General features: G+C 36.6%; 1 protein-coding gene across 10 annotated transcripts in view; it reads right to left on the bottom strand.

Annotated features, from left to right (window-relative positions):
- Positions 1-18290, bottom strand: part of sdk2b (sidekick cell adhesion molecule 2b) — a 628575-nt gene that overhangs the window by 191313 nt on the left and 418972 nt on the right. For all 10 annotated transcript variants that reach the window (XM_087276682.1, XM_087276677.1, XM_087276680.1 and 7 more), the window contains exon 2: positions 1352-1511. In XM_087276682.1, the coding sequence (XP_087132808.1) occupies positions 1352-1511 (160 nt within the window). The remainder of the gene's footprint in view (positions 1-1351; positions 1512-18290) is intronic.

Consider the following 18290-nt stretch of genomic DNA (forward strand, 5'->3'; position numbering starts at 1 on the left):
TCATTTGGGAAATATAAAAAACTAAATAAACAAATTTAAAATTTTTAAATTGAAAAAAATTAAAAATTTAATTTTATAAATAAATTCAAAGGGGGGCTAATAATTCTGACTTCAACTGTATATCACAGAAATAAATATGGTAAGGTCTGATTTTTTCAATATCGTGCAGCCCTAATTCAAGTATACAGATATTTTTTAAACTAATTTCCATGACTTTTGGGTTTTTCTGTTTTTCCAAAACTTTTCCAGGCCTGGAAAATGCCATGTCAAATTCCATGACTTTTCCAAGTTTTCTATGACCATATGAAGCCTGTACTTTCTTAGGAAGGCTAACAGGATTAAGCCTAAAAATGCTTTTGTTCCAGACAAACTAAAAGAAATAAAATTTACAGAAAAAAAAAAACAAAAAGCAAAAAAAAAAAAAAACTATATGTTGAAAAAAAAATTGGGAAAGATTTGAAAATGATAAGGAGAGATAATATTTTTGCTTTAAACTGTAACAAATTGACCAACTGGCTTGTTTTTAGATGCACAAATAAATAAATAAATAAATATTATACAAAGTCATATATATATTTGGAATATCACAAGTGTGAATTTTGTTTTTAAGCAAAATAAAAATTAAACTTTTCTATAAAATAAAACCTACTTTCTCAGCAGGAATCAAAATAAAGACTTTACAAAATATTACAAAGGAATTACAAAATAAGACTTTGCATGAGCTATTTTATAATTTATATTTATCAACAACATTTTTTGAAGTGTTTGGAACTTGACTGGAAAACATCAAATCTAACTCTGAAGTTAAGCTCAAAACTTTGAGTGAAAAACAAACCGGGACTCAAATCAATGTGAGATGTAAGTAGCTAAATAAACAGCTAACATAAATATATAAATAACGTTTTAGTAAGGCATTTCAGAAATCAAATAATATTACTCAGTCTAACTCAAGATGAAGTCAAGTGGTCTGAGCAGCCACTAAATAAAATCCACTTTTCTGTCAACATGAGTTCTGATGTTAGTTTTGATGTATAACAACATAGAATGCGTGATGTTTAACACAACACCAAAACCCCTCTGAAAGCAAATCTTGCTTAACATTGTAAAAAATGCTGGGTTCCACATAATCAATTTGTGTTGGGACAACATGAAGGAATTAGTTAGCTTATTAGTTTTTGCAAATTTAAGTAGACTGAATATAAAACAATTAAGCTGACCCCAAAAATACTCAATAATCATATTTTCGTCAGGTCATCCAGCTCAACAAGTCTTTCAAACAAACAGCAAGCATCCTTTTTTTGAGTGACCCACGCACACACACACACACACACACACACACACATACACTGACCTGTACTCGAGCGAGAACCGTGTGATCTCTGTATCGTTGTGGATCCATTTAAACTCCAAAGGCCAGCTTCCTTCAGCCATACAGGTCAAGACCAACCGGTTCCTCTCTAGATGCAACTGACTCGGGACCGGCTCTGTTTTAAAGTATGGAGGAACGTCATCTGGAGAAAACAAATACACAGAGGAAGAGACAGAATATGAGGAATAGGGAATAGGAATAACAGTTTGACCTGCAGGAGGTAAACATGACCAGCTAATGTTCACAGACTGCTGTATACTCGCTGAGTCCTCGCTCTGCTGCTGATATTTACAGATCAAACTTCAAACATGACCTGTTGTCTATTGAGTGCCGTTCAGCAAACCTAGAGCCTCAAGACTAAATATGAGGAGGAATATATACATTCAAGTATTTGTTTAGAAATATCCATCCATCCACCAACATTTTGTATAATGAAAAGTCTAAATATGAGGATGAATAAAGATACATTCCAAACTTTAAAAAAAATATCTATACAATAGTCTACCCATACATTCATCTATTCTTCCTTCATCCATCTATCCATCTGTTCATCCATCCATCCATCCACCCACTTCCATCATCAATCCCTCTACCCAACCATTCATCTACTCCATCGTTCCATCCATCCATCCATCAACCCACCCACCCTTCCATCATTGATCCTTCTATCCATCCAACCACCCACCCACCCTTCCATCATTGATTTTTCTATCCATCCATTCATCCACTCCATCCTTCCATCAATCCATCCGTCCATCCATCCATCCATCAATATTTCTTCCATCCATCCATCCATCCATCCATCTATTTATCCACTCCATCCTTCCATCAATCCATCCGTCCGTCCATCCATCCATCCATCCATCCATCCATCCATCCATCCATCCATCCATCCATCCATCCATCCATCCATCCATTCATCCATCAATAATTCTTCCTTCTATCCATCCATCCATCCATCCATCCATCCATTTATCCACTCCATCCTTCCATCCATACAGCAATCGATCCGTCCATCCATCCATCCATCCATCCATCCATCAATAATTCTTCCTTCCATCCATCCATCCATCCATCCATCCATCTATTTATTCACTCCATCCTTCCATCCATCCATCAATCCATCCGTCCGCCATTTATCCATACATACATCCATATATCCACCCACCCTTCCATCATTGATCCTTCTATCCATCCATTCATCCACTCCATCCTTACATTCATCCATCCATCCATTTTTCCATCCTTCCATCCACCCTTCCATCATTGATCCTTCTATCCATCCATTCATCCACTCCATTCTTTCACATTAATATTAAATGTATATAATATAGATTAGAAAATAAATACATACTACATATTTATATAAATAATATTAACAACTGAGCACTCGTTATAATTTTATTACAAGTATAAACTAAGTCTGCATATTATATTATCATTATGAAATTGTGCATGTGCCTCACACAGATGAGTGGGCTGAACAAACCACCTGTAAAAAAAAACAACACACTCTTTCTCTCTCTGTGCACCAGATACTTTCCTAAAACCACTCCATATCTTTAGAACAAACATTGTGCAAGTAGGAGTGTGCCTCCCATGGGTGAGTGGGCTTGACAAACCACCTGTAGAAACACTTTTCTCTCTATATGTACCGCACACTTTACTTAAACTCCATCTTATAAGGACTCAGTAAGAAATGTCTACTTGTGAATTTACCACAAATCATGTTGCATTAGTAGTTTTCATCAACCCTAAATACCTCTTTTACACAATTTCTTGCACAATATTGTTCTGTTGCTTGGTTTGAATTTCCTCTTGACTATATCAACATGGCTAAAATGCATGCCATGTTATTGGTTTCACATACAATTTCCCATTGAGACAAAAATAACCCCCCGATTAACTTACAAGCTTGATTCCTTCAAACTTTGTAGCATTCATTGGAATTCTAGTCATTTCTGTATGTGTAAAGCTCCTTTTATAACAGAGCACAGCCATGTCCGGTGATTTAAAGTGGATCCATGCACTCGATCTCATCTAAACGTACTCGTTCATCTAATGGAAAGATGTTCGGGAGCAGATGGAGCAGGAGGAGGACTATCAGGAGAGCTCTTCCAACTGATAGCCTGCTTACTTTTCCACACGACTACAATTTCCATTCTGATCCTAATCATCGGTGTAAATATAGACCAAATTAATTGAACGGTTGGATAATACAATTATAAGATTGAATGATAATCAAGCATTAAAATTAAACTGTCAGAATGATCTATTAGGCAGATGGTTTTGTGCTATCTCTCTGGTTTCTCTAATCTGAAGAAGCACATTTTTAGCTCTTCCAATGAGAATGAAAGCAATGGAGAAATGAAATACAGTGACATTTAGCATTTTACTGTGTTTTTGACTAGAGTAATAATGAATATGCAGAACACATAAATGTAATTAAAAATACATTTTACATTTATATTTTAAACATACAGTTGAAGTCAGAATTATTAGCCCCCCTTTGATTTTTTTGATTTTTTAAATATTTCCCAAACTATGTTGGGAACCAACCTACATCACAAGGGTTCCCAGTAGGAAAAAGAGACCGCTAGCAATAGTAAACAAGACGTGTTGTGCAGTAAAATGCCAAATTCGAAAACAGTCCAAAAATAGAAAACTTATTATTTACCGTACGCTACACTGCTTTCAATGCAAACTGCAAACGTTTTTGGCTAAAAGGGAGCTAAATAAATTCATTCATTTCTTGTCGGCTTAGTCCCTTTATTAAACCAACTTATCCAGCAAGTTTTTACGCAGCGGATGCCCTTCCAGCTGCAACACATCTCTAGGAAACATCCACACACACATTCACACACACACTCGTACACTACGGAAAATTCAGCCTACCCAATTCACCTGTACCGCATGTCTTTGGACTGTTGGGGAAACCGGAGCATCCGGAGGAAACCCACGCGAAGGCAGGGAGAACATGAAAACTCTACACAGAAACGCCAACTGAGCCGAGGTTCGAACCAGCGACCTTCTTGCTGTGAGGCGACAGCACTACCTACTGCGCCACTGCCTCGCCTACTGAATAAATTGACTATCTATATTGACGAAGTTTTATTAAGGTAAAGTTGGTTTTATATTCACACATTCATTCAGTGACAACTTGTGACACACTCCCTATAGTGTTTACGACGGCACTTTGGATATTCGGCCTGAAATAACCTGCAAGTGTGACTTGAAAACAGCATTAACACTGTTTATTTGACTGTGAACAATGTTGTACTTTAATAGTCATTGGCTGCTAATATGATTTCGCTATTTAGAGTTTGCAAATAATACTTTTATGAAACTATATTATTAAGGAGAAAATCCAAATGTGCGAATATAAAACCAACTTTATCTCTATGTGTAAGTTCACATACCCTGTCGTAAGTTCAGGTGTAGTTTGCTGTCAGAATGCAGTAGTTTTGCTTGTTGATGATTACACAGGCCTTGTTTAACGCTAGCTCTATCTTTTCCTCGTCTTTGGCTAGGCAGAACCTCAGTTTTTAGCACTACAAAGTTTTGAATCTGATAATCATGGAATATTATTTGTTGCACATAACCACACAGAACAAAACTGTTGGCATCCAAAGACTTGTAGGCTTTAAACTTCTTTCTTGTAAAATCACTTGGAGCTTCAATGAGATTGTATATTTGGGGCTGGGTGCTTGGTCATTTCGTCCTATCCAATATCCATTGGGAGGATGCTATCGCAAATGGACCTGTCAGACGAACGCCACTCACTTTAATGTTAATTGTGCAGAACAACTATGCTTATCACTGGGTGACAAACTGTTATAATACGCTGAAGGCATTATATAAATAATATATATATACTATGTAATCAATATAACTTATTTCTAAGACAACAACAAACTCTGTATGGCATCGGATGTCATTCCCTTGATGTAAATGCTAGCGCTCCCATTTTTTTCTGCCACCTCGCTGTGCACACATTCTGAATGTTTACAAACATGGTAAGTCGTCTTTTTGTTGCTCTTACAACTGGGATCGACGACAAGACTTTTGTCAGGTAGTGTTTGTTTATTTTATGGCCATTGATATAAACATTCTTTCATTGGATGACATTGATCAGGATGTATAGAAGTAAAACAAATATATTAATATCTAAGTCCTACTACATACTAGCCCTACTTTTTTGTAAGTCTGCAAGTTTTAACTTGAGAAAGTTTTGAGAACCATTTTAAATATCTCGTCTTCAAAAATGCACAATACAAAATAGGCCATATTATCCCAAAAAGCACACAGAGATTAGTGGAAAAGGCAAACAAACTTCAAAAATCCACTGTAAAAAGGCCTCCATCTGTGCAGCTTTGAGACAGGCCTACTATATCCCATATACCGCGACTAAGGACGCATTTATCTTAATCTTGCAAACTATGGTGGATAGCATGCAAATTAGAATTGTAAAGTCTTACATTGAAGAGGTTTAAAGAGCTAGTTAATAGAAAGGCAGAGACAAGTAGGAGATGAGGGGGGCGTTAATATGATGCACGGTTTGGGACATTCACAAAGTTTTTATGAAAATGAGGTGGAAGGAGCTGCGCACAAGAGATTTGATTAGACGGGTGAGGCTAATTGTTCCCAAGCGTTTCCAACCTCACTTTTATCTCTGATAAAGAGATAAAGATGCAGACAGCGAAGAGAGAGAGAGAGAGAACGAGTGATACAGTTAAAACAGGCAGAAGAGATTGATCATCGATGAGTATCAGGGCTCGCATTTCTCCCTCTCATTAGAGAACAAATGATCTGGTCGACTAAAAGCCTTAATGATCCGTCAATGGAGCTAACAAACACCCCGATGGGCCTCTGAGGGGCCGAATGGAGCTGAGATACAACAGTAAGATCACAGAGTCGCTATTACTGATGCAGTAAATGGCAGCAAAGTGGGGATAATGCCCTTCTGTAACCTTACATGAGCAGACCAGTAACAAGTGCTCTGGGACCAAATTGTGTAAATTGTACATGGGGCTTATGGGACGCATATCTTAATTGACAGATATGAAAGAGTCAGTGGGTGGAAAGACGAAGTTTTAAGAGCGGTCTTAGAGAAAAACGAAAAAAAAAAAAATTCAGTCAGTGCAAGTCTTTAGAGGAAAACTCCCTTAATGGGCGCCAGCGTTGGATGTAGAGAGCGAAAATCAGTGCATTTGTAGAGATTGTTTTTTGAAAAAGCCTGTCGGAGGGGTTCGAGACAGAAGGTTGTACGCTCTCAGAAGATACACCGCAATTATGGTCTCTTTGCGTCTCCGGTGCTTGTTATCGTGAGTGTGCAGAAGAACGAGAGGGGTCAGACGGGGGCTCTCAGGGGGGGCTGCGGTAGTTGTTTTGCCGACAGGTTGTTGGAGGAGCCAAAAGAGGTCTGGTGGCTGGTGTCACAAAAGGCCTGGCATGGAGAATTACACTTCTTAACTCATTAACGGGTATCTCACGCACACACGCGCGCGCGTACACGCTGCCCAGGGGTTAACATCCATAATTAAACACAAGCTATGTGGTTTCTATTAAAAGTACGGGCACCTTTGGTCCTCTCGCTCTCGCAGGCTCGTCGTAATGAGCGATTATGCTTCAGACTCATTAAAGAGAACCGAAGGTTGTGATGTGCTTACAAACACACACTCGCAAACAAATGTACGACTGCATAGATTCCTGTGCAATAATTGGGGATGGGCTGATTTATTGAATATAGAATTTTTTAATTAGACAGTATTATGTTCTTCAAGATGCTATATCATGAACCAGATCACAAGTGGATGGAGATAAATACAGGTGTAAACAAGATCTAAAATGTTTTGATTTTGGCAAAAGACCCTTTCACAAGACTTCTATTACGTGTTTCAGGATCTTAAATCTTTTTTTTAATATATTTGAAAAGTTTAAAGGCAAAAACCTCTAAATATCATCTGAAATTTTTCTCTAAAATGAGTATTTTTATCATGCTCCTGTGTGTAGGTTCAGTAATCTCACTTTTATGGCATAAAATAAGCTGTTTTATGGTCTTTAAAGTGAAATAAATTGACATAAAAAAGAAAAAAAGAAAAAATTTTAATGGTTTTTGCATCTGAATTTTTTATACATTTTTATTATTTAGATTTAAAAAAATGTAGACATTTTTTAAGCTATACTTTCTATTGTATCATCCTTGGATCTTACTGCTTTTCTAATGCAGCGTCTACGGGTTGGATGGTACAGTTGACATTAGCCGCTTTCACATATGTTGACTTTTCCACAGATCATGTGTTCAGGTTGAAAATACCACTAAAATTATTTCGGCAATTTTCCGGAAAGAGAAGTTGTAACATTACCGGTAATTTGCCAGAATGCTGCTCAGTGTAAGTGCAGAAGGAAAATTGCTGAAAAAAGCACATTCAGGTTTAGAATGCACTGATATGAGAAGTCTACTCCAGCCAATCAGAACATTCAGACGCATTCACCCTGCTGTTTATGTAAATAAAAACCTTTGAATATTTTTCCAGACAAATTTAGCTGCTAGATGTTAGTCAGATCATGCTTCTATGTTCATTATTAATGCCAACTGTGGAAAAAAGGCTATCAATAAAATGCTTATGATAAGCGCTGTAAGTTTACCTGCAAGCCATGTGTTCAGCTGCATGGCATGTGAAGGAGTGGTGAGTGCTAGCACAAACAAATCGACATGCAGACGTGTTCCTCCATGTGTTTACATCCAAGTTGTTTACAATACTTATCCATTCACAGAATTTATAGTGTAGTCAAATGTGTAAACATATAGCTGCAATTCACGCTTCTGCCTTTGGATGACTCAAAAGCAGCTGCTAATGCTAAAGCTAAAGTGAAATCATCAACAAAAACCTGACCCCTATTATGTTTACAAATGCAAGCGCAGCCGTTTAGAGCTCATTTCTGGTGAATGATGTCAGAATTTACCTGTATTTTGGAATTGATGTGTAAATGATATTTGCCTGTGTGAGCAGCACTTTTTAAAATTTACTGGTAAAGTCATTCCTGACATTCATAATATTTACCAGTATCACTGTGTGAACGGGGCTATTGTTTTCTCTACTGGTTGCCATTATCAGCATCACATACTTTTGTTTTCCTTTTTTTGAAAGTCTTGTTAAATCTATTGTTGAGTTTTATTTTAAAATTTGAGCAAATATAAATGCAAAATACAAAAAAAGCACTGTCCTTATAAATAAACTGCATAGTTGCAATCTAAACAATTAAATTCTCAACAAAAAAGCCTCAAAAGTACATTATGTTGTCCAACAGCTGCAATATTTGTCAAACTGGAGTGACTTTTTTCACTCTGCTTGGCACTCTATGCAAAGTAATACACAAGGGTGAAGAGACTGCAGCAGTGCTGATATTACAGAATATTGCTTGGCTATCAGCCAATCAGATTCGAGAACCAGATAGAACAATTGTATGTACATGTGGTAATCTCCCATCTCCCATTCAAAGTGCTCTCCGTTTATCCAACTATATCGACTTCCGCTGCTGAGAAACCCAGAAATGTGAAAAGGTTCCATTGTTGACCCCTTCCAAAACACTTTGTGTCAGATTTATTTCAGAGTGTAAATGTAGAAGTCAAGTCAAATGCATTAAAACAGTCACAAAAGACTTAATACTTTATGTCGACCCAGCAAGCATTTATTTGTGATTACAAAATGTGTAAATATAGACCTGTTGGCTAAAACAAGGCTGTCAGGTTAAATCTAATAGATGTCTTAAAATAGCCCAAACATAGACAATTCACCAAATACACAGGAACGACTATACATATGAAGTCAGTCTAATATGTCTATTTGATGACTAGTCTAGTTTTGTAACATTGCTAGAGGTCTTAGATGTTCATTGATAGCCAAAATTATGCTTAGATGTCTATTAGTTGTCTTTAAAACTCAAAATTGCTTTTATAAAATACTATTAAGGGGATGTTTTGAGCATGTATCCATGTGAAAGTGCTATGAAACAAAGCACATGGAATTATGGTCAAAAGTTTAGCTCCCATCCACATCCTTTTCGTTCACTTTGCCAATTGCTTGTAGGCTACGTGACATCGGTTCCTACATCTAGTTTTCATTTCTTGGAAGTAAGTCTCATTGTGAAGTGTTTCTGGGAGGTTGTGGTATGCAATTTTACTTTCTGAATGAACATAACAACCCTTTGAGGGGGCTGTGCAATGCAATAGGGCCTTTTGCAGCCCCTCCATCTTCATTTTCAACAAAATAAATGCATAGCCATGGCTTTAAAGAATAATCATGCGATGTCTACCTATGCCAGCTTAAGAACAATAATAATTCCATTAAGTTTCTATTGCAATATATAGAAGCTTTCAATTCAAGAGTTCAGCTTGCACAATCTGAACGATAATGGAAACAGCCAGCGCAGAGCATGTTGGAATATGAAGAATGATTTTTGTTGATATTCTAACACAAATTTTACTGCATCATGCTACCTAGTAAGAATAACAACACCACTTCAGAAGGAATCATTGCAAATACATGCCAGACAGAAACCAAGATGTTTGATGGATGTGTAACAGTCCAAAGTTCAGTGATTTCTTTTAACATATTTTGAGCACAAGCAAAAGCATCTAGTATGCTACCCTAACCAAGTTTACTGTGCTATTGATGTATTTCCCAGTAATTGTTAAATTACCATATCTGTTAAGCAGAAGTGTCATACAGGTAGTTACCCTAGAAAGTAAAACTCAGTTATTGATTGCTCCGTCATGTTGTTCAAATTCTCAGAGATCTTCATTTATCTTCGTAACACAAATTGAGATATTTTAGATGATATCTGAGAGCTCTCTGACCCTCTATATACAGCAATTATGGCTGCACGATATAGGAAAAACCTGACATTGCAATATTTTGTTTTTCTGCAATAAATATTACGATTATATATAAAGTTTAACAGGATCTCTTAAACACTGCTTTTTCGAAATAATTTATTCATTTAGAATTATTGGGAATGGGATGATACTATAGTAAAGGAAATCATGTATAACTTGTAATAAACAAATTACAAGCAAATAAAAAAAGATAAAAGTAAAGTAAACAATGAGTTATGGTTTTTCGGGGCAGTCAAATAATAATCAGGTAGATAATTTGAATAATTAAATGTAAAATAGCACTGCAGAAGTCTTTACTGTATTGATAATTCAATAAAATTATTGTAAACTGTAAAATCTCTGAATACTTTGAACTCTGTCAGGCCTTAGACTGCATTTATACTGCAGATCTTGATGGTCAATTTTGATTTTGTGGCTGTATCAGATTTTTTTTTTTTTTTTTTTTTGATGACCTGCTTACATCATCTTTTAAAAGTGACTCATATCTGATCATCTGCATTTACACAGCACACAGCAAAGGCTCAATGACCAAGAAAAATTGGTCATTTTTGACTTCCACAGATGGATCCAGAGCAATCATTCTTCTACACCAGATGTGTACTTTTTACCCTACTCACATGCATATGTATATTTCATAAAGTGTGAGAAGCTAGGGGGCAAAGGTTGTATATAGACAAACAGAAGCAGGGAATAACTGATGGATGAAGTCAGCTGCATGCAAAACTCCAAAAATCCAAGAAGGTAAGAATAAGCTTAAATCATGCAATATATTTGAACCCTATTCCTCAAGACTGTATATTTTGTTGCAGACTTCATCTCTGACCCAGTTGCCCATACATCTTTAACCACTGTGTCATCTGGACAGAGTCATTTGTGAGTGTACTGCTGTTTGTCTTTATTTAGCTGGGGTGCGTGTGGCGCCACGACAGTCTCTAACCTCTTCCCACAGAGACACTCAATACAAGGCCAACATTCAGGCATGCACACCTAGGGAAATGTTTTATTGCTCAAGAGACGCTCTTTCATTGGACGGACAACATAATGGAGCACTCCACTGTTTAAGTATCAACTTGGCCTCAGATGTTTCTGCCAAAATTTGGGAAGTGAAATAAAAACAGAAACAACTGAGAAAATCCAGTTGCCGTACAGAGCTATAAACGAACAGCAGTTGTATAATTTTCGTTTTAGAATTCATAGGTTTCTGAATTCAAGTTGCAAAAGTTGGCATCCATCCATCCATCCATCCGTCTATCTATCTATCTATCTATCTATCTATCTATCTATCTATCTATCTATCTATCTATCTATCTATCTATCTATCTATCTATCTATCTATCTATCTATCTATCTATCTATCTATCTATCTATCTATCTATCTAACCAGCCACCCATCCATAGATCCAACTTTCCATCCATTCATCCATCCAAACATCCAACTTTCCATCCGTCCATCCATCCATCCATCCCTCCAACTATCCATCTATCCATCCATGCATTCATCCATCCATCCTTCCAACCGTCCAACTATCTTAATCATCCATACATACATCCACCCACCCATCCATCCTTCCATCCATCTATGCATCCATCCATCCATCCATCCATCTATATATCTATTTATCTATCTGTTTGTTTGTCTGTCCGTCCATCCATCCATCCATTGCCATCTAGATATTTGTGGTTCCATCCATCCATCCATCCATCCATCCATCCATCCATCCATCCATCCATCCATGCATTCATCCATCCATCCATCCATGCATCAGTCTGTATATATTTTATCAAGAATTCTAATTTTATATAGAGAGCAGATATTTGTGGGAAAATGCTTGCAAATACATTAAGTACATTTAATTTTTTTAAAATAAATACTTAGCGTTAAAAAAGTGCTAAATAGTACTAATGTAATATCTAATCTAATACAGAAGCGAGACCTGACACAGCTGCTGTCTGACACACACTATAGACATAGTAAATAAAGACTGAAATTTTAACTAAACAATGTCAGTGCTGTAAATGTGTTGATGTATTGCAGAAGGATCTAAACATGACAATTGCAGGGACACCTGCACCGTGCTTGAATACATTATGTGCAGCATAAACAAATGCAGACTCTTTTGTGAGTCTGTACAAATTTGTGCTACATCCAGGTCTGTGGAGAACGTCTGTGAGGATTCAGTCAAAACAACTGAACCTTGTAATAGATTGTCATGAAAGAGTCTGGGATCGAACTAGGTAACGTCTTGAAAATAAATGATGGCAGATGGCTTGATTGAACTTTTCCAGACGCACATACTCTTGCTCTCTTTTTTTTCTCTCTCTCTCCCTCTCTAAAAAAAATAGCATAGTGCTTCTATATCATTATCTACATTAAACAGTGGTGTAAAGAGTTCTGAAAAACTATACTTAAGAAAAAGTACCATTACTTGGCCAAAAATGTAGTGCAAATAGAGTAAAAATATCTGCTGTAAATATTATTTAAAATATGAGTTTTTGAAAGTATTTGAACATTTTGTAGGGAATTTAGTTATTTTAAGGCCATTTGGTGATTTCAGTCCTCATACAAGTGTCATTTTAATTATCATCTGAACAGTCTGTTCACTGTGCACTGTGGTCCTGCAAGACACGGCATTACGTTCCACTGTACATCCACAAGAGGGCGGCACGGTGGCTCAGTAGTTAGCACTGTGTTCTCACAGCAAGAAGGTCGCTGGTTCGAGTCCCGACTGGTTTTTGTTGGCATTTCTGTGTGGAGTTTGCATGTTCTCCTTGTATTGGCATGGGTTTCCTTGGGGTGGGTTTCCCTCAGAGTCCAAAGACATGCGCTATAGGTAAATTGGGTAAAACAAATTTGTCCATAGCATGAGTGCGAGAGCACATGGGTGTTTCCCAGTACTGGGTTGTGGCTGGAAGGGCATCTGCTGCGTAAAACATATGCCAGAATAGTTGGTGGTTCATTCCGCCATGGCAACCCCTGATAAATAAGGAACTAAGCTTTATTTATATTTTTTGTAATAATGTTTATGACTAGTTTATAAGATGCTGATACAGACTGGAGCTCTCTCTCTCTATGAAAATAAAAAAAGACAGACTTCACCAAGGCTGATAGCGCAGTGTCTGTCTGTCTGGCTTTCTGTGTGGGCGAAAACTGCTTTCATTTCCCCACAGTAGCTGGAATAAAATCTCTCCAGTGGACTGACTGCACTAAGCAAATTATGGCATTATGATTATGGAAAGCAAATCTAATCCCACACTACAGCAGACAGTGTGGCGGTGGCATCTTCAAGAGTGTCGGAGGGTGACAGAGATGCATGTGGAGCATGAAATACGTCTCCACAATAAGTGCAGACACATATTACAGCAATAAATACTCATTTTTGAATGACAAAATACATCTGACATATACTTTTAAGTGCATCTTAGATCAAGCTTTATACATTTGTGCATGTAGTTTTTAATTGCAGTGCATATTTTTAAAGATCGTCTTCTCAAAATGATTTTTTCCGCCTATATTGAGCCATGAACCTATAGTTGCATTTATGTCTATGTTCTGAAGCTTTTTTACTGACTTGATTTATGAAGTGATAAAAAAAGATTCCCCAATCTCTCTGCAAAAGGATTCAAACTATGAAACAAAGATTTTAAACCTCACTTCAGATTTGTGGCTTAAATGTATACAAATTAGCACATGCTTAATTAGATAATGCCTTATTTGCATATTTAAATATAACATCTGGTTATACAAAAACTTTTTTGGTCCCTTTTTACATGCTTTAATGTGTCTTGCTTTAAATAGTTGCAGCAATGACATCAGTGTAATAGCGCTGTAGTATTTTTAAACTTAGCAGGTGAGATGCTGACGTGTTTCTCATTGTATTCTTAATTAAGTTTAGCATTTATTAGATATGCAAAGGCAAACTTTTTATTTAACATAGTGAATTTAAATGCCTGTGGCCCAAAATGACTCAATCTGGCTGAAATTCTGTGCGTTAGTAGCCAGGTGTTTGTGTGCGAGTGTGTTTGCAGACTGTCACTACCAAGTAAATCAATCAATCAATCAATCAATCAATCAATCAATCAATCAATCCATCCATATATCCAACTATCTATACATCCAACTGTCCATCCATCCTTCCATATATCCAACTATCCATACATCAAACTGTCCATCCATCCATCCATACAGTACATCCAACTGTCCATCCATCCATCCATCCATCTATCTATCCAATTATCCATACATCCAACTGTCAATCCATCCAACTATCCATCCATCTGTCCATCCATCCATTACATTCAACTGTCCATCAATCCATATATACATCTGTCCATTCATATGTCCAACTATCCATACATCCAACTGTCCATCCATCTAACTATCCATCCATCCATCCATCCGTCCATCCATCCAACTATCCATACAGTACATCCAACTGTCAATCCATCCATTCATCCACACATCTATCCGTCCATATATCCAACTATCCATACATCCAACTGTCCATCCATCCAACTATTCATCCGTCCGTCCATCCATCCATCCATCCATCCATATATCCAACTATCCATACATCCAACATCCATACAAATCTATTGATCCATCCGTCCATCCATCTGTCCATCCATCCATCCATCCATACATACATCTATCTATCCATCCATCTATCTATTCATCCATGCATCCATCCATACATCTAACTATCCATCCATCCATCCGACTTTCGATCTATTCATTCATGACATCAGTGTAATAGTGCTGTAGTATTTTTGAACTCAGCAGGTGAGATGCTGACGTGTTTCTCATTGTATTCTTAATTAAGTTTAGCATTTATTAGATATGCAAAGGCAAACTTTTTAAATCAACATACTGAATTTTAATGCCTGTGGCCCAAAATGACTCAATCTGGCCGAAATTCTGTGTGTTGGTAGCCAGGTGTTTTTGTGTATGTAGACTGTCACTACCAAGTAAACAGACTATATATTATTAAACGTGAAAGACAGTGGCTGCTTTAATTTTTCAGCACACAGGGGGCCCCGGGGCCCGAACTGGCCACTCTCCACCTCTGCAGTTTAATATTATGCGGCAACTTGCACAGAAAGAACTGAGCTTACTTGCTATTTTCTACCTTCATTGTTTCTGGAAGGACTGTCAGATTTGAGAAAGGCTAATGCAAATGAGTTTATGCAAATGAGAATCAGAAAATGTGTTTGATGGCATTTTGATATTTTAAATGTTACTGGAATAAAACGGATCACACATTTGCCTTTTTTTGTGTTGACATTTTATCTAATAAATCAGTAATGCATACAGTACAAATCAGTAAAAAATGTTTAAATGTTTAAAATGTTAAAATTACAGCACAATTTTTAAAACTAACAAAAACATCTTGTATTGCTTTTTTATTTTATATTTTTAAATTTTGGCTAAATATTATTTGCAATTAATCGCATCCAAAATAAAAGTTTGTTTTGACACAATATTTGAGTGTGCATGGTGTATATTTATTATGTACATATAAATACACACATGCATGCATATGAGAACTGTTTATTTATATTTAGATATATTATATTAGTTTAAATTACATATATAAATACCAGTGCTAAAACGGTGCCTGAACTGATGAACTTTTGAGCCACAAAAGAATGGTGAATGACTGTAGAAAAATATTTCATTTGAAAAAAGAATTTTTAATTATTTTAAATGAACAATATAGTTAAAGTTTCAAATATAAACCAATTCATATTTTATATATTTGAATTGAATTGCATTAATATATTTCTTTTGATCATTTGTTTCTTTGATTATGTCTTTGATTAAGCAATGATAATGCATTTAACATTTATTAGCTTACAACTAACCTGTGGAAAGGCTGTCATCCAAATCAGGAGAAACCAAAAAGTGAGAGGGGGGTTGACGGTCGCAACAAAACCGAAAAGTGGAGGGTTCACGGTCGCGAGAAAACTGAAAAGTAGAGGGTGTGAAGGTCACATTGGGGCGTTTCGGGCCGGAAGGAGGAGGAAGGCGGGCTGGCAGTTTGAGAACCCTGATCAAAACGCTATCCATATTTCCTCCGGAGTTTCATTTAGAATGTTTCATTTTTTGACTTCACCTGCAGTTTGGGAGTTTCACTTTTATTCAGGAACACATTGTTCAAGCCCCGTGACAAACTTAGGTGTTGGATAAAAATATGAACTAAGGACTGGTGGAATTGTGTTGATTTAATAGATTTTGATACCGCACACCGAATGAAAAGAAAAAAAAAAAAAACTCATTTCACGAGGCGGGTGTCAGTGGTCCTTAAAGGTAATCAAAAATCGCCTAACATAGCCGAAGGTGTACATAACCCTCAAAGTTGTTTAGAATGAAATATTTAGAGCTGGTGTGACACAACATGTACCAATCTGTGTCTTCGATGCACATCCTGATGTTTCTTATGTCCTTGTCGCAGCACTAGTGGCAATGAAATTAGGCACCGAAATTCAGATGCTGATTCAGTCCGGTGCATAATAGCTACACAGGTAACATCTATTATCGGGGCAGGCTTAGCCAATTAGCAAGGTAAGCAGCTGCTTAGGGCCCCAGAGAATTAGGGTGCCCTAACCAATGCCAAGAAGCATGTATAAATCATATAGCTGTTTTATACATTTTCTATCGTATGTTGTAAAGTCTGTTCATAACTGTAAGGATTTTAATGTTTTTTTTTAAACTGGGGGCCCCCAAGAATAATGGAGCAGTCCATCCGTACTGCACATGAATGAGGTGGGAGTGCTTCAAAGACACTGCCAGTCCAGTGTTGCCAACTTAATGTCATTTCAGACTCCCCTAGTGCAAAATTTTTTTTGGTGTTAGTGGAGATTTTTGAAGACTCTCATGTGTCTGTACTGTACCGTTCCTACTCCTCTCAATGAGCTGCGGGTGATGCCGTTGGCCTCCCCCCGAACTCAGGGCACTCATAGTACACCGGCCCTCTAGGACTGAGTTTGGACACTCCTGCTGTACATGTTAGTTTGTAAACTTGTTTTTTTTTATTTGTAAATTTATTGCTTTTAATTTAACATTAAGAAGATAAAGGGCCCTAAAATGTTAAATATAAAAAAATATATACTTTCAATTTTTTTATACTTATATAGCCTACTTTTTTAACATGCAGTTTATTTTCAAAAAATGCCCCAATATATTATAATATAATAAATATAATATGATACACACAAATATATTGTATCAAAACAAATCTTTATTTTGGATATAATTAATCATGATTAATCTTTTGCCCAGCACTTTTAAAAATAAACTTATAATAATAATAACAACAACAACAACAACAACAACAACAACAACAACAACAACAACAACAACAACAATAATAATAATAATAATAATAATAATAATAATAATAATAACAACAACAATTTGTAATGTTATTAAAAACATGAAAGTAACTTAATTTTGTAGAAAAAAAAAGAAAGAAAAGATCTGGATCTCTGAAAACAAAGATAGCATCTTCCTAGCTATTGTGCATATATATGTTAATTGTATTGACTGTGTACTGAAGCCAATCATAGACTATACAACTTGCTGTAAATCATTTTGAACGATATTGATCCAGTTTCACCCACACTATTGGACACACACCGTTTACATGCAGTGGACGTCTTCAGCAAGTGTGTTTAGGTTACTGAATGTGTGTGTGTGTGTGTGTGTATGTGTATGTGTGTCTGCGCAAGAGGCCGTCAATCTAAGGAACATCTAAATCTGCTACTATTAGACAAAGAGCAGAAACAATCATTCAGGTATAATTGTGGTAATTGCTGTGGCCCGGAGAGAGGGACGGTTGAGGTGAGCGCAGTGGAGATGAATGGAGGACGCTATTATACCCCAGCACCCTTGGCGTTCTCCTATTTTCATTTAAGAGCAGATGAAAATCATTAGAGCCGCAAGCACTACAGTACTTCTAATGGACTTATCATTATTCTGCTATTATATCTACTAATTCTAGTATTCTGCCTATTTGGACAGGA

The sequence above is a fragment of the Danio rerio genome, chromosome 12 (assembly GCF_052040795.2).
Source record: "Danio rerio strain M-AB ecotype USA chromosome 12, GRCz13ab, whole genome shotgun sequence".
Lineage (NCBI taxonomy): Eukaryota > Metazoa > Chordata > Actinopteri > Cypriniformes > Danionidae > Danio > Danio rerio.